The following is a 23300-nucleotide window of genomic DNA, read 5'->3' as shown; positions in this document are numbered from 1 at the left end:
AAAAATTAACCTTCTCATTGAGTAGGAGAAAATTCATTCCCATAAGTTCATTATTCTTATTTAAATTTCTGGCTTCCCACTTTCTAGAGTTAAATAACTTGCTGAAACCATTATTTCTTGAAAATTCCTTGTAAATAGTCATAATAAATAAGCATAGTTGAAACACACAGAAATAATAAGCATAGCATCGTCACCCAACACAACATAAATAAACATATTTTATAAGCATAATCACAACTAAAAGTCATAAAAAATAGGACGAACACAACAATAACCATAATCACAACTAAACGTATTAAAGAAGAACATGTCAAGTTCAGGATATAAAACCTAACCTTGTATATTTTTTGAAGCAACACTTATTTTTGGTTGCCTGAACAAATATGAGAGAGCTTAGTTCTATATATAGATGTGAATAATCATTTTTCCTCTTGGGTTATGATCTTTTTAATTAGGGTTTGAATTCAGTAAAATTAACATTAAACACTCTTTCACTTTTTTTAAAAAGGAAAATTAGCATTTAATATTTCTTTACAATTGTTTTTTTATTATTTATTTCTCTCATAGTTATCTTTACTTTTTATTTACTTTTACTTTTTTTTAAATCGCTTTTATATGTAAATAATTTTTTTTGGGTTATGAGCTTCTTAATTAGGATTTTAATACAGGAAAATTAGCATTAAAAAGTCTTTTACATTTCTCTTTTCTATATAATAATATTTTTTTTTGGTTTATGACCTTTTTAACTAAGATTGAATAAAAGAAAATTAGCATTAATCAGCCTTTTACATTTTTTTGGTTTAATAATAATTGTTTTTAAATCGTTTTTAAATGACAATTTTTTTTGGTTATGATCTTTTAAATTATGATTTGAATAAAGAAAATTTAGCATTATTTAATATTTTTAACAGTTGTTTTTTATTTCTTTCATAGTTATCTTTACTTTTTATTTACTTTTACTTTTAAAATCTTTTCATATGTAAATAATTTTTTTGGGTTATGAACTTCTTAGTTGTGATTTGAATACAGGAAAATTAGCATTAAAAAGTCTTTTAAATTTTTCTTTTTTATATAATAAGTTTTTTTGGTTTATGACCTTTTTAACTAAGATTTGAATAAAAGAAAATTAGCATTAATCAGTCTTTTACATTTTTTGGTTTAATAATAATTGTTTTTTTGTAAATCGTTTTAAATGACAATTTTTTTGTTATGACCTTTTAAATTACCTTTTAAATTAGGATTTGAATAAAAGAAAATTAGCATTTTAAACAGTTTTTTAAATATTTTGGTTTAATCTTTAAAAAAAATAAGATTGATATTATTTACTTATATATATTTTAACACATGTCACAATCTTAAAGTTATAATTGCCACGTGTCGCGATCGTGTTAATTAGTAACTTTGAAGAACCAAGTTTTATATAATAAGATATAAAATATGTTTATATCCCAAATATTTTTTTTATTTTTAAACTACATTTTATATTAAAAATATAAAATATAAAATATAAAATAAGCTTTTGTCCACCCCCGACTTGGTTCCGTCTTCAGCCTTATTTTTTTTTTTCTCACGCAAAAAGCTCTGATATTTTTATAAAATCGCCGACGATTCGATCTCGAGAGTTTCTGGGTTTGTTTCCGTAAGTCGAGATTCGAGATTCTAGGGTTTGTTGTTTCAGTCTTCTTCTGCTTCGTGACGCGTTTGGTTTGGTTCACGGATCTTTGGGGGCGAATTTTTTTTCTAGGGTTTCTGTAAATCCCCCCTCCTTCCCCGGAATAATTGCTTCCCTTTGATTTGCTTCTTTCGTGGAGTGCTCGCATGTGAGGTTGATTGAGGTTTTCAAAGTTCCTGTCTTGGTTTGATTTGAAGTTGATTTCCGTTGAGGAGAGGGCTTGTGACAACGATTCAGCTATTGCAAGCTGCTAATGGTAACATTCAATCTGTTTTGGTTATGGGTTTTTGTTAAATTGAATGACTAGAGCTGGAAAAGAAGGTTTTATTTGATTTGGCATCAGATTAGGGCTCCAAAAACTATATAAAGTGAAATTAGGGTTGCCAAGGGGTTTCATCTTACCAGTCATATTCCAGCGTTCAAGAAATCGCTTTGCGGGTGTCTAGACCGATTTTTTTGAATGGCTAGCCTGATTTTAAAATAGTTCGTTTTTGTTTAGGTCCTATTTACCGTCTAGGTGGTGACTTTTAGAACACTAGATTACACATTGTTTAGATCTGGCTGTTTGTGTCACTACAAGTTTGTTGCCACTGTCTTAATTTTGAGTAACTTTATCTGTTGAAATGGGAATAGAAACTATCTCTGTGAGTTTTTGAGGGGTAAGTATTAGTTGCTGTTGATATGTGATGCAGGTCTCTTGCAAATTGTGAACTTTTAGAAGCGGGGAAGGGTTTTATATATTTGTTGACGTTCTTTCTTGTCCAAAAAAATGGTTGAGAGTGCTGCGTTCCCAGGAGGGTATTATCGGAATACTTTCGAGGAGGCGCCTGATGAATCAGAGGGCTCTGGAAGCTCTGCGCAGATTGATACCGAGGTTACTGCATCTGAGAATTCAAGCACTCCTGCACGAAAGTCTGTTAAGCTGAGTTCTGATGATGAAGATCCTTACGGTGTCCAGAGACAAGTCATTTCTTTGTACAACATGTCACAATCTGAGAGGAAAGATTTGATTCATCGGCTCAAACTGGAGCTAGAGCAGACTAAGATAGTACTTAAGAATGCTGAGTTGCAGAGGTTGAACACACCCTCTGTGTCGTCTACTAGTGCTAGGGTTGGGTTTAACTCTGCTCAAAAGCCGTCATCCCGAGTCAGCAGTTCTAAGAGGCCATCTGATTTTGCAATGGGGCCGGGAAAGAATGTTAGGCATCAGCCTGGGACGGCTTCTCGGGGATGGAACCGTGGCTCAACTGGGAAGTTTGAGTCTTCCTCGAAAGAGTCTATTCCTAGCGTTACTAGCTTGACGCTGATGAAGCAATGTGACACGCTGCTGAAAAAGATATGGTCCCATCCGCATTCTTGGATTTTTCAGGCGCCGGTTGATGTAGTGAAGCTTAACATACCAGACTATCTCACTATCATCAAGCGTCCCATGGACTTGGGGACGATAAAGAAGAACTTAGCGTCTGGTGTGTACTCAAGCCCACATGAGTTTGCTGCTGATGTGAGGCTTACGTTTACAAACGCGATGACTTATAACCCTCCTGGACATGACGTTCACATTATGGGGGATATCCTAAGTAAACTGTTTGAAGCGCGGTGGAAACTCATTGAGAAGAAACTACCAGTGACTCTGTCTGCAACCACATTGGAAGCTCGTGAAGCGAAGAGGACTGCTGTATGTGTTCCTCCGGCGAAGAAGAGAAAGATGGTTTCTCCTGTTAGAGAGAGTGTTCCTAAACCAGTAAAACCACTTATGACAGCAGAGGAGAGGCATAGATTGGGGAGACAGCTCGAGTCACTACTGGAGGAACTTCCTGCGCAGATCATTGACTTCTTGAAGAAACACAGTTCAAATGGAGGAGAAATTGCAGAAGATGAAATCGAGATAGACATCGATGTTCTCAGTGATGAAGTACTGTTCAGTCTTAAAAAGCTTCTGGATGAACATATCCAAGAGAAAGAAGCAAAGCAGTCGAACGTTGAACCATGCGAAATAGAGGTAGTAATTGTCATCTCACCTGCTTGAACAAATTTTCAAACTCAAATTACTGAGAAGGGTCGTAATTTCTTTTCTTGTAGCTTCTCAATGGACCAGGACCTAGCAATTCGTTGCTGCAACGAGGTGAAACTCAGAATCTGCGTTACATATTATGTTCTGGATTCTTACTTGCAGTGATCTCTGTCCACCATTTTTTATTGTTTACCGTCGCTCTGCTTCTCTGTTTCTTTCTAGGGAATGAAATGGCTGATGAGTATGTTGGTGGAAACGAACCTCCTATCTCAAGGAGCTCCAGTGGTTAGTCCGTAATCCATATAAAATTCTCTACTCCTTTAGAAAACTTGCTTGTTATAGGTTCTTTATGGATCGCACAATATACCACTGACTCATGTTTGTATCCGAACCTTTACACAGTGCCTCCGCTCTCATGTTAATATCAATGATATTTGTAGCGTTTCCGTTTTTGTTTTACCATATGATCATTTGGTTGCTCAAATATATTTCCTGTCTATCAAGTTTCATATTTTTATTAGGTTTTACCTAGAATCTTTTTTTTTTTTTGCATGCAATAGGTAGTTTGGTAGGTTTCTGTAGTATCAGTTGCTATAACAAGTTCTGTGTGTTTACTGAATTGGGTATTACTTTTCAGATTCTGAGTCTGGGAGCTCTGAAGATCAATCTGGTGACGCTAAACCCATGATCCAAGAAGGTGCTTGTAAGGTATGATCTACAATGTTAGCTTTTCAAGGCGTGTAGTTTGTTATGAATCTAAAGCACGCAACTGATAACTTTCCAGATACCTGAAACTACAAATTCTGAGGCTCAAAGAGATGAAGATACGAGGATTGATGGTCTTCTTGATGGAAGTGGTGAGTATTTAAAATCTTTTCAAATCAGAAGCTTGAGGTTTTGTTTGTTGGTTTTCTACTCTGATTGCTCTGTGTTACTCAGCTTCCTGTATTTCATTTCTTTCATGAGTTATATCGTATATTACTTTGCTGGAACGAAGTATAGTTGGCTGCTGTGGAGAAGTGTAATAGATGTTGTTGTGATTGCGGCTGGTCGCAAAATTACTGTCAAATAGTGTTTCTTACAGTTTTAGTGTATTGATTACAGAATCTAAAGGTGCTCCGGAGCAAATGGATATTTCATCTCAGCAAAAGCCTAGTTCTGATGAAAGAGATGGTCAGCCTGATGGTGAGATGCAGAGTTTATTTAGTTGAGTCATGAAGTGAGTATCTCACAGACTTAATGCTTTAGGAAATACATTGGAAAATCCAGCTTCATCTGAGAAGAAATATAGAGCTGCGCTGTTGAAGAACAAGTTTGCAGATATCATTTTAAAAGCACGCGAGAAAACACTTCCACCGGTCTGTCTACTTGTCCTCAGTTTAGCCTAATCTTTATTTGACTTAACTGGATTTACACTCCCTATTGAAATTAGTTTAAAAAGTTCCTATTGATCCTGGGAATTTATATGGCTTACATATGAACTTTGCATGAGAGCAGAATAGTAATAAGGGCGATCCGGAAAAGCTTCGCAAGGAAAGAGAAGAACTCGAACTGAAGAAGAAGAAAGGTTGTTGATATAAAGTCACCTGATCCTTGTTACGGATAACAAGTTTTTAGTTTTATGTTCTTCTAACTGAAAAAAACTTCTATTTTGTGTTGACAGAGAGAGCACGGCTACAAGCTGAGGCAGAGGCAGCTGAAGATGCTCGTCGCCAAGCTGAAGCAGAGGCCGCTGCAGAAGCTGCTGCCGAGTCTAAGCGGCAGAGAGAAGTTGAAAGAGAAGCCGCTCGCCAAGCTTTATTGAAGGTACATTACATAACAAACCTCTCTGCATTACAAGGATCACAAACTCTGAGAACAGTCAATAAAATGTTCCACCACATGTTTTGACTTTGATGCAGATGGAGAAAACTGTAGAGATCAACGAGAACTCGCGGTTCCTAGAGGACCTAGAGATGCTGAGATCGAGTGCGCCGGAGCAGTTACTTAGCTCAGTAGATGAAATCAGCCCCGAGAGAACTTTAGACGCCCTGGGAAGTTTCAACATCAGAGGAATGAACCCTCTTGAGCAACTCGGATTGTACATGAAAGAAGATGATGATGAAGAAGAACCCGAGGCTCCTCCTGCTGTTCCAAAGCTAGCCACAGACGTGGAAGAAGGTGAAATCGATTGAGAAAATTAAGTGTAAACATATGTATGGAACAATAGCCAGGGCTGGTACACAGGACGCACAAGAAACAGATGTTTAAGCCCACTCCATGGCTTTTATGAGCTATGGAGTGGATTTCTCTTGAAGTGTGGTGTGTGAATATGTAAAACAAGAAGCAAACGATTAAAACTTCATGAGGAGTCCTTAGTGTATGATATAACAAAAAAAAGGAGAAAAAAAGCAGGCAAGATCCTTGTTTGTATAAGGATTTTATGCATTACATTTGTCTAGATGACTCCTTTTGAAATGATCAGTAGTGAGCCTTGTCTAATGTTTCTGTCAGATCACTACTCCAAACGTTTAATCTACAAGAGGTTGAGTGTTCTCTAATGTGGGTATGGAACTACCAGCGATCAGTAACCAATTCTGTATCGGCTAAATTTATAATTTCAGTGATTTAGAAGATGATTTTGCCTTCATCATCAACCAAACTAATAATGTAACTATGAAACATGTAATAATTCAAGCAAAGCGATGCTGAGATCTCAAAACATGAAGCAATAATTGTTACCTAAAAAAACATTATTTTTAACAAATCTAGGGATGTTGATTGGCAGAACTGATGATAAAAATAGTAGTTATATGTTATAAAATTAGCATGTTGCAGAAGCAGCACATTGCAAAATTCATACACTCTTATTAAATTATTTTAAAATAATAGTAAATTTTATTTTAAAATAGAAAATTATTTTTTGATGCCAACATAAGTTCATGGTATTATTAAACAAAAATATATTAATTATACAAATTTTTTATTAAAATGATAAATTGTAAATATAAATGCTCTAAGAACATTGAGCAAAGAACACATATAGTATCATCATTTGACAAATATTTTTTTAACAAATGTTGATTGGATAATAAGGAGTATATAGTTACATTTTATTTTCTAAACGATTATTTTTATCATTTACTGAAATTAATAAAATACGAATGAAAACTCACTTTGTTTAGTTTGATCATCACGGTAAAATAAATCGGTTACTTTGATAATTTGTTTTCTGGAATCCTATTGGCCCTCCTTACATTTAGTGATGGGCCTTTAAGACTGTCGGTCGTATAATTAGCCTTATTAAAGTAAAACCCTCACATCTATACCCAAATCATAAACCCTCTCCTCCTTTCGTCTCTCTCTCTCTCTCTCTCTCATTTCTTAATTTTTTCTTGGGGAGCAAGATGGGAAGTCAAGCAGCGGTTTCTTTCCTCACGAACTTAGCGAAGGCGGCCTTCGGTCTCGGAGTGTCTGCGACGGTTCTGTCCTCGTCTCTCTACACTGTCGATGGTGGCGAGAGAGCGGTGCTCTTCGATCGGTTCCGAGGAGTGTTGGATCAGACCGTCGGCGAAGGGACTCACTTCCTGATACCCATTCTCCAGAGGCCTCACATCTTCGACATCCGCACGAAGCCACACACTTTCTCCTCCGTGTCCGGTACTAAGGATCTCCAGATGGTTAATCTCACCCTTCGTGTTCTCTCTCGCCCCGAGGTGTGTTCTTTCGATTTAGTTTGGGCCGTGTTTGATTGGTTTAGGGTTTAGCTTTTTTTATTTGTTGGTTGGTGATTTCATTTGGATTCAAGATCTAGGGTTTATGATTGATCTGATTTCACTCTTATATAGTAAGCATTTGATTTGAGAATCGTTATAAAGGTTAAAGCTTTTGATTTCATGGGTAATTTAGGGTTTACCCTTTTAGAGAATCATTATAAAGCTTCAAACTTCAGTCTTATTTAGCTAAGTTTATCATCTTTGTTTTGGAAAAAATTAATCTTTTTTATTGGGTTTTATTTAATTGTGAAGGTTTCGCGTCTGCCCACCATTTTCCAAACATTGGGTCTCGAGTATGACGAAAAGGTTCTTCCCTCCATTGGAAACGAGGTCTTGAAGGCTGTGGTTGCTCAGTTCAATGCTGATCAGCTCCTCACTGAGCGTCCTCAAGTGTCGGCACTTGTCCGTGACTCTCTCATTAAGAGAGCTAGGGACTTCAACATTGAGCTCGACGATGTTGCCATCACGCACTTGTCATACGGTATGGAGTTCTCGAGGGCTGTGGAGGCGAAGCAAGTGGCTCAGCAGGAAGCCGAGAGGTCCAAGTTTGTGGTGATGAAGGCTGATCAGGAGAGGAGAGCTGCGGTTATTAGAGCTGAAGGTGAGAGTGAAGCTGCTCAGTTGATATCTGATGCGACTGCTAAAGCAGGGATGGGGCTGATCGAGCTCAGGAGGATTGAGGCTTCGAGGGAGGTTGCAGCTACACTGGCTAGGTCTCCGAACGTGGCCTACTTACCCGGTGGTCAAAGCATGCTCTTTAACCTGAACGCTGGTCGTTGAGCAAGCGAGTGGTACGTGCCGTTTTAGACTCTCTTTACTCTTTTGAATAGTGAATGATAATTGGTTTAGGAGTGGAATCCTTACGGAGTTTAGAGTCCTGCGTTCGTTCTTTTTGGTTTGATGGTGGAGATAAATAGATTGATAGGTTATGTATAATTGTATAATACTTTTGGTATGGTAAAATTTTATTTTGTGTCATTTGTTTTAAATTTATTCAGTTGAGTTGAATTTAGTTTTGGTTATGGTTTTGTAAGAACACTGTTTATGTTCATGACAGGGTTCGCTTTTGGTTATGGTTTGGTAAGAACACTGGTTATGTTAAGATTTGTCTAAGATAAATTATTTGGCCTTGATGTATTTGCAGATGGGAAGAGGAGAGCTTTAAGTGACAAAGAAAACGATGGAGTTGTGAATTTATCCTTTCTTTCTGATGAACAATGTGAAAAAAATTAACTTTTAAGTTGCTATATTGAGCCTTTTAGGTTATTTCTGTTTTGAATCTGAGGCGAAAGTTTTTTCTTTTTGTTATAACTGTTTCCTCTCCCCCTACTATGGATTTGTTTGGCTTTTTTTTTTTCTTAACAATGAAGCATAATAATTGAGAGAGACACCAAATCCAACTTTGTCAATGATTTTGATTTGTCTCGCAAAAAAAAGTCCACATTCACATTAAATTTTCGTTCAATGTATTGGAGGAGTCAATAGTATATGGCAATACATTATGAGCCTCATTTGTTCTATCATCCTATCATTATCCTCTAACCATCAGATACTAATGGATTCTTCCTCCTTTTTCATTACCATTTTTGTAGCTGTAGTGGGCTTCTTCGAGCTTTATAGAATACTCAGATTTGAACAAGAAAACAAAGAAGACGATATTTTCTCTCCTTTCTCTTCTTCTTCTTCGTTATGTCTATCGTCACCTTCTTTGTCTCAGAACTGGACACATGATGTCTTTCCAAGCTTCCGTGGAGAAGATGTCCGCAAAGACTTCTTAAGTCACGTCCAAAAAGGTTTTGAGAGAAAGGGAATCAGACAGTTTAACGATCATGAGATAGAGAGAGGAGAATCCATCTCTTCTCAACTTGTAAGGGCCATCAGAGGTTCTAGAATCGCGGTCGTCTTCTTCTCCAGGAACTATGCTTCTTCTAAATGGTGTCTGGATGAACTGGTGGAGATTATGAAGTGCAGGCGAGAGTTTGGTCAAATTGTGATAGCCATTTTCTACAAAGTGGAGCCGTGTGATGTACGTAAGCAAACCGGAGACTTTGGAAAGGTCTTCAGAAAAACTTGTGTCGGTAAAACTAAAGAGGAAGTTAGGAGATGGAGAGTAGCTTTGACACAAGTAGCCACAATTGCTGGTTATCATTCAAACAACTGGTTTGTCTCTGAAGTCCTTAGATGCTTCATTTTTTTTTTCTTTTTACAAAGACCATTGTATTAAGAGTTAAAAAATATTATTTTATTATAATTTAGATTGACATGTAAACCAAAACGGAATATAATAGCTAATAAAATTATAACTAATGAAAAAAACTTTAGATTCAATTTTTGCACTCTTAAAATATCTCTATCTCCACTCTATAATTTACTAAAAAAATAGAGTATCAACAGAAAATAAAAGATTAATCTATAAATAGAATAATTTTATTGTTTATATTCTATTTTTACTATATTTTTGAAGTAAATTATGGGGTGGAGATACCCTTAGTTAAAAATCCTTAATTATCCTAGGCCTAGGCTGATGAATATGTGTTATATATGATTTGTGAAAAATTACTAGCTCTTACAAATTACTCCCAATTTATATTACATATACATTTTGTAGCTTTTATTTAGATAACATACATCCAAAGAAAACATAGTCTATGTGATATTTTCCCCAATCATTTTCATGATGCATACAATGATCCTCCACCATTTGTCAGGGATAATGAAGCAGCCATGGTCGAGAATATCGCAACTAATGTTTCAAAAAAGCTGACTCAAGCAACTGAGTTCAACGACTTAGTTGGAATGAGGGCTCACATGGAAAACATGAGACAATTGTTATGCCTACATTTAGATGAAGTGAGGATGATAGGCATTTGGGGTCTTCCTGGGAGTGGTAAGAGCACAGTTACAAGATTACTATTTAACCAACTCTCTCAAAGATTTGACGTGAGTCTCTATATCAAAGATATCAAAGCACTTTATACAAGACCAGCTTGTTACGATGCGGAGTTTATGTCTCTACTAACAGACCAACATGGTAACCAAGTTTTTAACCTAGGAGTTGAACGAGAGAGGCTGAAACACAAGAAAGTGCTTGTAGTTATTGATAACGTTGACATGTCGGTACAGTTAGATGCAATGATGAAGGAAAGTCAGTGGTTTGGTCCTGGAAGTAGGGTCGTAATCGCAGTACAAGATAGAAACGTTTTGGAGGCACATAGGATTGGTTATATCTATAGAGTGGCTTTGCCACCAGATTATGAAGCTTTCCAAATTTTTTGTATGGCTGCTTTTGGTCAAAAGTTTCCTAAAGAAGGTTTTGAGGATCTTGCAAGAAAAGTTTGTGATATTGCTGGTAGACTTCCTTTGAGGCTAAAAGTCATGGGATCCTATTTCAGGGGAATGTCCAAGCAGGAGTGGATTGATCTTATTGATCCATTTTGAAAATGAAAAACATATTATTCAAAGCAACAGAAAGGGTTAATTAGATGATTATCTTATGAGAAATACTTGGGTTCACCTCTAGAGTGAACCTTTAGGTTCACCAAATCAATAGGATTTCATTATTTCATATTCAGTATCTTTTAAAAAAGGAAGAAAATATTGTCAAGTTTTATTATGTTATTAAAATAAAAAATAAATAGAAAATAATAATAGTAGCAAAAAAAGATTTTATATTTAAAATACCGTCAACAAAACACTAAACCCTAAACCCTAAATCATAAACCCTAAATCCATGGTAAACCCTTGGATAAATCCTAAATCTTTTGATTTTTTAAAAATATACTTTTAACACAATCGGCTAAACCTTAAACCCTAAACCCTTGGGTAAACCATAAACCCTTGGATAAATCCTAAACTCTAGGATTTAGAATTTATCCAAGTGTTTTAAATTTACCAAGGGTTTAGGGTTTACCCAAGGGTTTAGGATTTAGGATTTAGGGTTTAGTGTTTGTTGACGGTATTAAAAAATATAATCTTTTAAACGTGTTTTTGTTTGCAATTATTATTATTTTTTATTTATTTTTATTTTTATTTTAAAAATATAATAAAACTTGATAATATTTTGTTTCTTTTTTTAAAAGATACTGAATATGAAATAACGAAATTCTATTGGTTAGGTGAACCTAAAGGTTTATTCTAGAGGTGAACCCAAGAATTTATGTTATCTTATATAGTAATGCAAATAAGTTATTTTTTTATATTTATTTTTTTCTAGAAACTAGTAAACATGATCCTTTCATGTTTTGTCATTACCATAATCATGATATGTTCTCGAACGCAGGAAAAGTCTTCTTCTTACTTTCTTAGCAAGATCACCAGAGGCACCGAGCACGATGATGGAGAGGCTCCCGCCTGTTTCAGAGACAGGACCACCACCGTACTCTTTTAAAAACGATTCGTTCCTCAAAGCGGACCTCTTCTCAACGTGCCATTGGCCAGAACCCATCTTACACGAAAGAAAACGTGACTCTCTCTCTCACAAGTGCAGCAGCAGATACCACAAAATAAACAGAAGCCTGCAAACTGAGAAAAGTTCAGTTTCCCCCAGAAAATAAAAAAAAATGAGACAAGTTATCAAGTCCTAGACAAGTTATTCCGATTCCACATACAAACTCTTTACACTTGTATCCCTGCCTGCTAGCAAATCACGAACATGAATCAAAACACTTGTGTCAGATAATATCTTAAACGTTACAGCCGTGAAAAAGTCCAAAAAAAAAAAACGGATAACGGTGTTTATGTAGTTGAATGGGATGGAGTTTGTTGAGAGTCTGAGTCACACAGAGAGAACCAAACGGGATCAAAATAACACGATTCGAATAATTAAGTAAACAACAAGAAGAAGATGGGAATAAAACGAGAAGAGAGATCTCCTCGACCTGCTGCTACGGAAGACGTTAGCTGCCCCCCTAGAGAAGACAGAGGCAAAATAACTCACTCCAAAGTTGGAGAATCGTCGTTATATAATTACGTAAAACTAGTTCGTACGCTCTATTATGTAAATAATAAGGGAATCGTTGATATATAATTACGTAAAACTACCAAAGGAATAAAAATATAAATTAACTAAACGGGAAGAATAATGATTTCTTGAGAATCTCGAGCGGTAGTGGTTGAGCTTACGCATTCCATGATCCATGCCTCTAAAACATAAGTCAACAAGATGAAATAGTGACACTTAGGTCATAGAGACTTTGTTTGGTATGCATTTCGACCCGTATGGTTGTTTGCCTTGCAATCTGTTTTACATGTATTCCTTCCAGGTACAGCCCAACTATGAGGTACATCAGCAGATGTTACAATAATAGGTAGATGAGTTTTGGCTGGTACAACCACTCTATTGTCCACTTCTAATAAACGTGATTGACCCAATTCTCTTCGGTTTTAACTTTATACCAAGCAACATCCTACGACTTTTTCTTTTTTTTTCTCCATCAACGACTTTTTCATTCTATTTGATTCCAACTTGTAATACTAAATACCACCGGTCTTAGGACTATATCAGGTCATTGGTTTAGCACGAGACATGAGAAAAAAAATGGAAGAAGAACTCAAATTATGGATAAACATCACTTTTAGGCCTGAGGAAATCCAAACACCGACAAAATAAGATTGTTACCGTCACACTAACTGTCACGTTTCAATTCAAAGGCAACATGCTTTTTCTTTCACTCTGTAACTATCAACCATTGTTCAATCACATTTTAAACCACTTAGGCTTTGTGCTCTTCTTCTCCACGGGTTTGGGCTCTTGGTCAAGTGGTACAGTACCAGCATCGCTCGTGGCTGGTTCTGAAGATGGCTCAGCGGGTTCCTCTACTTTGGCCATGTCCTCTACATCTTTCAGTGACAAGATCTCTTCATTAAGGTAAGGAGTTGAACTTGCACCATCATCTGCAAAGAACATTAGTTATTAGTTTAAAGATATAAGTTCAGACCTCAAATTATCTTCCCCTACAAAACTATTTTCAAGTAGTAAATAATGAAAACAAATAGACCAACATAGAAACTATCTGACACACCCACTTAACCAGTCTTCTAAGATTATTGTTCACTGCGTATTCGTCGTGACTGATCCTTTACTCCTTCTCGACCTTATTCTATGCTAAATTTGCAAGCTATTTTGAAAATTTACAGTATCATACTATCATGTGAAGGTATTGGACACAAACTAACCTTTTGGTTGATCATTTGCAAAGTAGACAATTGCACCAGGAATGAACCCAGCAGAGTAGAAGTCTTGTGAGAAATCCTTAATCTGCTTCTTGGGAGGAGTTGTGTCTGCAAAGGCATATTACTAGCACGCCGTAAGGTTTCTTCAATTATTGAGAAATGTGAAGTATGAAATCAGAGTAATGGAAGGAAACATACACAAGTAGAAAGGAATCTCTGGCTGCGCAAGTACTCTTTTAACAAGATCAATCAAGCATTGGATCTTTTCTGAAGGATGAAATGTCGCCTCCAATGTGTTGTTATCAGGAAAACGAACCCGTATCACAGCCTACAATAGAATCAAATTTATAAATGTTCAGTGGGTTATAAACTACTTAAAACGTTTCAGACAAGTGAAGAAGAACCTTAGTGAGCTTAGCTCGACGAGCAGCTTCTTCTGCTTCACGGAGCTTTCTTGTCTTCAAAGATTTATCTTTTTTTTTTGCAGAATGTAAATGTACCAAGTCAGAAGAAGTAACACAAACCAAGAATACTGAGTCCTCAGAACGTCATACCTTCTTTCTTAGATGCTACAAGACGGTAATAATCTGTGGGTGTGAGCTCGTAGAACTCATCAGATTCCTCTTCTGTCCAATACACAAATCACAAAAACAAAAGACCAGAGGAATCAATAGAAAGAAAGACGAATGCAAATACTACTAAGCAAGAATCAGAGATCCATCTCCGTCGTCTAACTTACGAGCAACAGAAGAAGCTTGACTTGGCCTCTGAGAAATGCTCGAAGTCTCGAAAACGCGAATCTCTCTCCCATATTTCTCTACTATACCAGCGATCTTAGCCTGATTTTTACGAAATCAATCAAATCAAAACTTCCAAATTCGAGGCAAAACCCTAGCGAAGAAGAAGGAACCGATAAGCTCTAAAACGCGGACAGATTCAGTTACAGATCGAGCAAGATTCGAAACGGAAGGACTGGAGAAAGCAAATGATGATAGTGAATAAGGGAGAAGAAGCAAGGAAGGCATACGCATACCTGAGATGAAGAAGAAGAAGGTTCCATGGGATCTTCGTTGATCGAGAGTCGTCTCCGCTTCAATGTCAGTAGCGTTGGGTCATCAAGAAACATCAGACCCCTTCCAGTTATTCTTTACTTGTTTGCCACCGCCTCTCTACACTAAAACCATCTCTCTAGCTTTTAGGGGTTTACTGGTAAAATCACACTCTCTTTGAGGATATCTCAATTTAACCCCTAAGTTTTGTTATTTACAGATAATCCCCTATCTCACTTTGATTATTTGCTACTTACCTCGTTATTCATAGTTGATGTAGATTGTAGGGGCGGGCATTTTACCCGATATCCGAAGTGGCACCCGAACCTGACCCAAAAAATCTGAACCGAAATCCGAACCGAAGTAGCAAAATACCCGAATGGATATTGAATTATGAGAGATCGGATATCCGAACCCGAACGGGTAATACCCGAACCCGAATGAATATCCGAAGATAACCGAACTTATGTACCATTAACCATATATTCACAGTTTACTTCTCTAATTTTATTCAAAATATTTATATTAATTATACACATGGTTCAAAATTAGATAATATACATATAATTGCAAGAAAAATGATTTTTTACTCACTTAAAATGCTTAAAATGCATGTCTAAATTTTTGTTTCATGCATTAACAAAAGCTACAGTTAGTTTTTTTTAAAAAATAATCAAATTAGTAGCTTTTATTTTTAAGATTTTATCTTCAAATCATTCAATATATTAAAAATAAAATATCAGTTAAGTAAAAATTATATTTTAAATAGAAAAAACTTGAGAAATGAAGAAGTTAATTTTTTCGCAAATCTAAATATCTGAAAATCCGACCCGAAATAACCGAACCCGAATTAAAAATACCCAAACCCAACCCGAAGTATAGAAATACCCGAACGGGTTTTATATTCCTATACCGAAATATCCGAAAATCCGAAATATCCGACCCGAACCCGAACGGGTATCCGAACGTCCACCCCTAGTAGATTGTATAGCTAGTAATTTCAATAAACTCAGCTATAAATACTTTTTTCTAAAAGAAATAGTTTTCTCTGTGTTTTACATAGTTCGCATGTTCATATACTAATGTCTGGTTGACAAAAAAAAATATACTAATGTCTGTGTTTACATAATTCGCATATACTAATGTATGCATGTCAATCATTAGTTGGAAAACTTGGGCCCATAGTCCAAATACGGCCCAATAGTGAGTGTAACCCAACTCGTAATTAGTTATCTGAACCCGGACCCGATTAGCGTAGGATCTCCGTTTTATTCGCTCTCCTCGATTTCAGTGAAAAGATCTGAGCTCCGTTGCACCGTACTTGGATCCCATCTTAACCGGCGGTTCAAATTTTTTCACCGGCAATCTCGTGGTTTCTCTCGCCATCATCTTCACCCGGTTAGTTCTCCCTCATCATCTCTGAATCACCCCTCACAGATTCTGAGCAAAAAAAAAAGCTTTATAACTCATCGATATTACTAAATTAAGCTCATGGTTCTGTATTAATGGCGAGATCCAGCTATATAAATATCCCCCTTTTTATGCGCTTGATTGGCTCCATGTCTTATTTATTACTCTTCTTCACTTCTGCTAACATTGTTATTACTATTTTAAGCTCCATTTTTGTAATTGCCTAGTTTCTTTTTTTTTTTGCTCTGTTTTAATGTTACTGCACATTGAGACATTACTGTATATTGTTCTTCATTTGTGTGCTTTACTAGTGTTACTACCTATCTTTTGTTTATGAATGTTTCTTTTTTTTTTTGTTTTGAAGCGATTTGGCATGCTTATAAGGAGGTATACATAAAAGTTAAAAAAAAATGCGTGGTGTAAGATTTGGTATGAGCAGCAGTCAAGGCGTTCGACCAAGGCTGAGGATAGTTGGCGTTGTGATTTTAGCTGCATGGATTGGGCTTGCGGCTTTGTTTGGTCTGCTAAAACCTATAAAGAACGGTTGTACTATGACTTACATGTATCCTACTTACATCCCTATCTCTGTGACCGACGGTTCAACTCCTCCTGGGAGATATGGGCTCTATCTTTACCATGAAGGATGGAGGAAGATTGATTTTAAGGAACACGTCAGTAAACTTAGCGGAGTTCCAGTTCTTTTCATTCCGGGCAACGCCGGTAGCTACAAGCAGGTAAGTATCATCATTTCGTTTCTTGAGTTTGTAACTAAAAGCAAAATCCTCAGTGTCTTGCTTATGTTCGGAGTTTATCTTCAGCTTTCATATACCAGGCTCCTTATTGGCCTTGGTTCTTATGGTGGTCGTGCAGGTCAGGTCTGTGGCAGCAGAATCTGATAGAGCATTCCAGGGAGGCCCCTTCGAGCGCACATTCTACCAGGAAGCTTCTCTGTTCCGTGGGGAAGGAGAAGATACAGAGTCTGTAGAATACGATTTGTCTAGTCAGTACACTAACAGACTTGATTGGTTTGCGGTGGATCTTGAAGGTGAACATTCTGCAATGGATGGTCGCATACTTGAGGAGCACACTGAATATGTCGTATATGCCATTCATAGGGTAGGATTTCTAATAGTTTTTCTTCATTCTTTTCATGACATGCTTAACTAAAAAAAGAACCATGTTGTTTAAACTGTCAATTGCTGAGCGTAAGTATACTGTCATATATGGATACTGTCATATATGGGAACTTCTTGTTTCCATGTTCCACAAAGCAAAGTTCTCTAAGATAACTTAACATATTGCTTTAAGTCTTGTTTCCGTGTGATTTTATCTCTATTTCACCCCTTATTCTTGTCAACTTTTGTTCAGATCTTAGATCAATATAAAGAATCTCATGATACCAGAGAAAGAGAAGGTGCTGCTGCCTCCAGTACCTTACCTCGTAGTGTAATATTGGTTGGCCACTCTATGGGTGGTTTTGTTGCCAGAGCTGCTGCAGTCCATCCTCGTTTGCGGAAATCAGCTGTGCAAACCATTCTAACACTCTCAAGTCCGCACCAGTAAGTTCTCTTCATGCTTAACAAGTTTTACTTGCCAAAAGACATGGTTTAGGTGTTTATGTATCTAATTTCATCCAGATCACCTCCTCTGGCATTGCAGCCATCCTTGGGGCATTACTTTGCTCGAGTGAACCAAGAATGGAAAAAAGGGTATGAAGTACAAACATCCCCGGGAGGAAGCTACGTATCTGACCCATTACTTTCGGGAGTTGTTGTTGTATCCATTGCTGGTGGCTACAATGATTATCAGGTCTGAAAATATCCACACCTACTTTGGTTTTGGCCTGTTGCTTGCTCCGTCTTTTATGTCCTGTTGTTTACTTTGGTTGTATTTTAGTCACTATGGGATGAGATTTGATTGCTTTCTTAAGGCTTAAGGTTTTTCTTTTGGCCTTAGGTGCGATCAAAGTTAGAGTCACTTGATGGCATTGTCCCTGCAAGTCACGGCTTTATGATAAGCAGTACAAGCATGAAAAATGTGTGGCTGTCAATGGAACATCAAGCTATTCTGTGGTGTAATCAACTGGTTGTTCAAGTAGGTAAAAGTTGCCTGTTTCTTATCTGGAAGATGCCATTTTCAACGAATTTGAATATTTGTATTTCATGCAGGTTTCACATACGCTTCTTAGTTTGGTGGACTCAAAAACTGGTCAGCCATTTTCCGGTACTCAGGAGAGGCTTTGGATTTTTACCAGAATGCTTCAAAGTGCATTAGCACAAAGCTTCAATGGAGTGACACCTATGAAAATTTCTAATGAGTTGCCCATGGTAGCCTCAAAGGGTATTTAATACCATCTCTTCCCTAAACATGCATATCTTGGTTTCTCAAAATAGAAGTTCTCAAAGAAAGGAGTTAGATTTTGCATCGAAGTTATAAGCTTGTCTGGTCTTGAAGGCTATTAACCTCTATCAAATTACATTGTCAAGTAACACAATTACACATAGACAAAGCTGGAGGTATCTTATTGGTTGAACAATTTTTTTGAGGCAATTTGTAATAGTGAGAACAGTTTCACTAGGTGATATGTCTTGGGCGGACATGTTATTCTTTTTCACGACCATAATACTGTGCTGTCTATCTTTGCAGGCTCTGAATCACAAATTTCATGTCCCCTCAATTGGAGGGATGATGCTCTTGATAGGGATCTGTACATACAAACAAGTACTGTTACAATTTTGGCAATGGACGGGAGAAGGCGTTGGTTGGACATAGAATTGTTGGTCTGTGCAGATAGAATTCAGTTAGTGATGCTATTATAGACTTGTATATCGCTTACGATGTCTGTATTGATATCCCATGACATATCTTCTGTACTATAGGGATCAAATGGAAAAAACCACTTTATCTTTGTTACAAATCTGGCGCCTTGTTCTGGAGTAAGACTCCATCTATGGCCTGAGAAGGAGAAATCAAATTCAGATTTACCGGTTTGTGAAAGGGTTGTCGAAGTTACGTCAAAGATGGTTCTCATTCCAGCAGGCCCTGCACCAAAACAGGTGATATATACTATATTCTCATATGCCAGAGTAATTTTATGGGATCAGTTACAATAATACTGGATCTGTTTCCCGTAGCACACACTCGACATTTGTTTCCTATGCGCACATTGTCCTCGCATTTTCAGAGGAAATATAGCAGATTATCGTTTTCATTAACCAGTTCTTCCTTTATGTATGTGTTTGTTAGTCCGAGCCAGGGAGTCAAACCGAGCAAGCTCCCCCATCTGCAGTGCTGAAGCTAGAGCCTGAAGACATGCACGGATTCAGATTCTTGACTATCTCAGTTGCGCCTCGCGAAGTAATTACTCACATCGATACCTTTTTTTTTCAGTACTTAGCAGGTTTCAGATGAATATAAGCGTGTAACTAAAATGAGAACTTCTATCCCACAGGCAGTATCCGGTAGACCTCCTGTGGCGGTTTCTATGGCAGTGGGGCAGTTCTTTAACCCTAAAGAAGGGGTCATGGAGGTCTCATCTCAGTCAATGCTCTTATCCGCTTACTGGGCAAAGGTTGTCATTCTTAAAAGTGGCTACACTCTTCCTTTGCATCTTCAGTGTTTCGGAATTACGCTAGTGAAACAGTTGGTTAACTGATTTCAGCTGTGGACTAACTTTCTGCAGGAAATATTTCTGAAGGAGGACCATCCTTTAGCTTACAATCTATCGTTTGCTATCAGCTTAGGTCTACTGCCCATAACACTGTCCCTGAAAACTGCTGGATGTGGAATTAAAACTTTTGGTCTACCAGATGGCGAGACAGGAGACTTGGACAAGGATAGTAAGAATTCAAATCCCTCTCTTCAATCCAAGTGATCTTTCTTTCCGTAGTTACGTGCTCATAGTTTTGGCTATTAATAATCTTGTCACCCTCTTCCCATATTTCCAGTTCTGTTAGATTAATTCATTAGTCTTCAGTTCTGTAAATCTATCAATATTATCAATCTCCGTTTTTATTAAAAAGTAATCTCTGTTAGCCCTTTTTACTATTTTTCACCAGATATTGTTCATTTTTTCAGAGCTTTGCAAATTGCGTTGCTTCCCACCTGTTGCCCTTGCCTGGGATTCTGCTTCTGGACTTCATGTGTATCCAAATCTCTACAGTGAGACGATAACTATTGATTCTTCACCAGCTCTTTGGAGTTCTCAGAGTCCTGAGAAAACTACTGTTATGTTACTGGTCAGAAGTCTCTTGCACAAATCTTATTTCTCTTATCCTCACTGAAACATAAAACTCAAATGTTTCCTGGGCTTTCTGCAGGTTGACCCTCATTGCTCATACACCGCAAGCGTTCATGTCTCTGCTCCTGCCATGTCCAGCAGATTTGTACTTCTATATGGTCCTCAGGTAGCTTTACATCCAATGCATCAGATGTACGCATTCACAATATATTAATCATGCATGTTAAAATAGCGTGCTGCATAATACTATCACTGTGCACGCGTGTTTGTGAGTGTATTCATGGGCTTATCTCTCCGCAAGACTTGCTCTGTGAACTAGATAACCTTTTTTGGGATACGAGGTAGCTCTGTGATTTACAAAGGATTGAACCTTTCTTCACGTGACATCTGATATTGCAGATAGTTGGCTTCTCGTTTGCCGTTATAGTGTATGCTCTTATGCGGCAAGCTAATCAGTGGGACCAAAATTTATCTGTGCCACCATTGCTCTCTGCTGTAGAGTACAACTTGGAAATGCCAACCCCGTTTCTGATTCTAGCTGCAATCCCTCTTCTGAGTTCGTTGTTCTTCTCCTTCGTAATGGCCCAACCGATTCCTCCCCTCACAAGCTTCACAATGGTCTCGTTGATATGCTATTTGTTAGCCAATGCCTTCATCAGTGTGTTAATTATTGTCTCCAAACTTGTCTTACAAGCGTTGGCCCTCGTCCACACCACTGTTAAATCTAGGTAAGTGCTTGGCTTTCATCATATTTCTAGTTTGATGTAAAACTATTTATCTCTGTTCAGAAGTAACTGAATAAGTGTTAATGCAGGTTTTCTTTTGCTTTTCTTCGTTGGTTTTCTATACTTGCTTCCAGTTTCGTCGGTTTAAAGGTTTGTTTTCTTGCGCTTCTATCCTTTACCTGAAGCCACAATCTTACAATGCATGCTGACTCCTTGCTTAAGATGAAAAACATTTGCACTTCGTATCTGCCCTTTTTATCATCAGACTGTTAGTGAGATTCTGTTTCTTGATGCAGGCAATCCGAATTCTGAAGCTCAACACTACAATTGTAATGACACTAGTCGCGGTTACCTTGGTGACCTTTGTTCATCCGGCTTTGGGTCTTTTTGTACTCCTCGCCTCTCATGCCCTTTGCTGCCATAACTCAATGTGCTGGTAAGTAACCGATAATGGTTTGACCGGTAAAGAACCTATATTTTGACCTGAAAACGAGGAAATCAATGAGAAGCTGATGGTCGTTTTCCTATTTATTTTGTTTCATGAAAGTATCATGATGGCATCAAAGAGAAAGGAGTCTGTCGATCAGAAAAATGAAGCCGAGCGTAAAACTCGAAGCAGACAGGAATCTTTATCAGTAGACTTGTCTGAAAAATCATTTGTGGAGACCCAAGCAGACATCTTCAACCACGTGCACGGCCTACTAATATTGCATCTCCTTGCGGCTTTGATGTTTGTACCCTCTCTTGCCGCTTGGTTCCAGGTACTCAACTCACTCTTTCCACGTTCTTAATAAAATTATTCGAAAGGTTATCGACTCTAATTTCAATTAGTGAAAGTGGTTCTAATGGCATATATTTTTTTTTAATAGCGGATTGGAACGGGACAAAGCTTCCCTTGGTTTGCTGACTCGGCTCTCTGTGTTGGCGTTATCTTCCACGGAGTACTGAACTCGAGACCAGAGTCAAGCAGCCTACGTTCTTTCCCATCTCTCTTGGGACACCAACTCGGTCCCCATCACATGTATTTCCTTGCCGGCTACTGCTGCTTCTTCTCTGGACTAGACTTGGCCCCATACAAAGTTTTCTACGCCATAGCTGCGTTAGGCTACATCTCCTTGGCTCTTAAGATCTCACAGGTGAACAAAAACGACCTTCGTTTCCGTACCAAAAGTAGGATACACAGAAACTGAGTTTTGAAGTTGAATTATAATAGAAAGATTCAGCTCTCGGGTCTTCACCGCCCCAAAGCAACGACCCAGCTCGAAAGGCCAGGTAGGTTGCTTAGGGATTTTTAAGTGAAGCCAGGAAAGTTTTATTGCGGTTTCAAGACTTCTTCAAGAAGAGTATTATTGTGTTCGTTGAGTTTGTAACGTTTTTATTTCACGTGTTGTTGTGTTTGTATCGCTTAATGTGTGTTTTGACTCAAATCCAGGTTCATGAATTTTGAGAAGAGAAATTACATCTAATTGTCAACAAATGACCTGACATGACTCTCTTTTCATTAGAAGCCCCAAAATGTAAAATCATATTAAGCTCCTTATAACACACAAAAAATACAATCAAACAGAATTAAAAAAAAACACAAACAACAAAAGTAACGACGAGTTATAGAAGAACTCAATAGATGAAACCGGCCACCAGAGCGACAACGGCTACGACGAAGCTGATAAAGATATCATTGGCAACAGTGACGGAGGAGTTTGGAGTCTTTGTATTGTCGTAATCGTATTGAGCCGAGACCATGGCAATCATCAATGCTAACACAAGACAAGCCAAAGTCATCTGAGCAAAGATCATCTTCGTCGTTTTGTTTGACGTTGTTTTCCAAAACATATTCAATCAATGAAGAGTGGTTGTTTATATAGTGAGAACTAAACATTTGCTGTGACAGATTTATGAAAAATATTTATTAAATTTTGTCCTATCAGTCTGTTTGCCGGCTTGATCGAGAAAGAGATTCTTGATTGGATTTAGATTTTGCTTTCACGTTAGCTTAAATGGGAAAAAAATAGATGTCAACTTTCTTTTGGAAATGAAAGAGTCGTCTATTGCCTATTGGGAAATATTTTTGGAAGTTTTGAAAGCGATTCATATTGTTCATCGTGGTGGGCAATGAAGGGAAAGTCAAAAGGCTATCTCGATCAAATTATCGAATATAATTTTTGTAGAAAAGACAGAAATTGTATAATAGGTTAAGGACAAGACAAGAAAATAAAATTCGAAGATGTTTCTGTAATTAAAAAGAAAACAACAGGAAAACATTTAAC

The 23300-nt window shown here is 37.4% G+C and overlaps 5 protein-coding genes across 6 annotated transcripts; 4 read left to right on the top strand and 1 right to left on the bottom strand.

Moving 5' to 3' along the window:
* The first annotated feature begins 1537 nt into the window (after positions 1 to 1537).
* LOC108853794 (transcription factor GTE8-like) lies at positions 1538 to 6143 on the top strand. The gene is made up of 11 exons (XM_018627238.2): positions 1538 to 1928; positions 2365 to 3671; positions 3752 to 3794; positions 3906 to 3968; positions 4321 to 4391; positions 4468 to 4540; positions 4788 to 4868; positions 4932 to 5041; positions 5181 to 5250; positions 5347 to 5489; positions 5585 to 6143. Exons 2-11 carry the CDS (start codon positions 2442 to 2444, stop codon positions 5855 to 5857), a joined length of 2157 nt encoding a protein of 718 aa, XP_018482740.2. The 5' UTR covers positions 1538 to 1928; positions 2365 to 2441; the 3' UTR covers positions 5858 to 6143.
* An 845-nt stretch (positions 6144 to 6988) lies between these two features.
* LOC108855808 (prohibitin-4, mitochondrial) lies at positions 6989 to 8850 on the top strand. Its single transcript, XM_018629718.2, has 3 exons — positions 6989 to 7378; positions 7691 to 8229; positions 8583 to 8850. Exons 1-2 carry the CDS (start codon positions 7070 to 7072, stop codon positions 8216 to 8218), a joined length of 837 nt encoding a protein of 278 aa, XP_018485220.1. The 5' UTR covers positions 6989 to 7069; the 3' UTR covers positions 8219 to 8229; positions 8583 to 8850.
* Positions 8851 to 8939: 89 nt separating this feature from the next.
* On the top strand, positions 8940 to 10927 carry LOC108855807 (probable disease resistance protein RPP1). Its single transcript, XM_018629717.2, has 2 exons — positions 8940 to 9598; positions 10147 to 10927. The coding sequence occupies exons 1-2, from the start codon at positions 8940 to 8942 to the stop codon at positions 10874 to 10876; spliced, it is 1389 nt and encodes a 462-aa protein (XP_018485219.2). The 3' UTR covers positions 10877 to 10927.
* A 2065-nt stretch (positions 10928 to 12992) lies between these two features.
* LOC108849698 (plant UBX domain-containing protein 1) lies at positions 12993 to 14798 on the bottom strand. The gene is made up of 7 exons (XM_018623288.2): positions 14643 to 14798; positions 14349 to 14448; positions 14164 to 14235; positions 14014 to 14081; positions 13808 to 13937; positions 13613 to 13717; positions 12993 to 13330 (listed from the first exon to the last, which is right to left on the bottom strand). The coding sequence occupies exons 1-7, from the start codon at positions 14733 to 14735 to the stop codon at positions 13134 to 13136; spliced, it is 765 nt and encodes a 254-aa protein (XP_018478790.2). The 5' UTR covers positions 14736 to 14798; the 3' UTR covers positions 12993 to 13133.
* Positions 14799 to 15901: 1103 nt separating this feature from the next.
* Positions 15902 to 22526, top strand: LOC108855104 (uncharacterized). Of its 2 annotated transcripts, XM_057008825.1 has the most exons (20): positions 15902 to 16056; positions 16433 to 16802; positions 16939 to 17184; positions 17437 to 17627; positions 17706 to 17877; positions 18025 to 18162; positions 18237 to 18408; positions 18715 to 18848; positions 18948 to 19124; positions 19315 to 19425; positions 19520 to 19639; positions 19751 to 19907; positions 20146 to 20306; positions 20388 to 20474; positions 20708 to 21036; positions 21123 to 21183; positions 21330 to 21469; positions 21581 to 21794; positions 21903 to 22169; positions 22247 to 22526. In XM_057008825.1, exons 2-20 carry the CDS (start codon positions 16479 to 16481, stop codon positions 22307 to 22309), a joined length of 3264 nt encoding a protein of 1087 aa, XP_056864805.1. In that variant the 5' UTR covers positions 15902 to 16056; positions 16433 to 16478; the 3' UTR covers positions 22310 to 22526. The 2 variants fall into 2 exon arrangements, with proteins under 2 accessions (XP_056864805.1, XP_056864806.1); XM_057008826.1 differs by having other exon boundaries at positions 21903 to 22526.
* Positions 22527 to 23300: the final 774 nt, after the last annotated feature.

Source organism: Raphanus sativus, chromosome 4, assembly GCF_000801105.2.
Source record: "Raphanus sativus cultivar WK10039 chromosome 4, ASM80110v3, whole genome shotgun sequence".
Taxonomy (NCBI): Eukaryota; Viridiplantae; Streptophyta; class Magnoliopsida; order Brassicales; family Brassicaceae; genus Raphanus; species Raphanus sativus.
The sequence above is the reverse complement of the archived record's forward strand: the minus strand, read 5'-3'. Positions and strand labels throughout refer to the sequence as shown.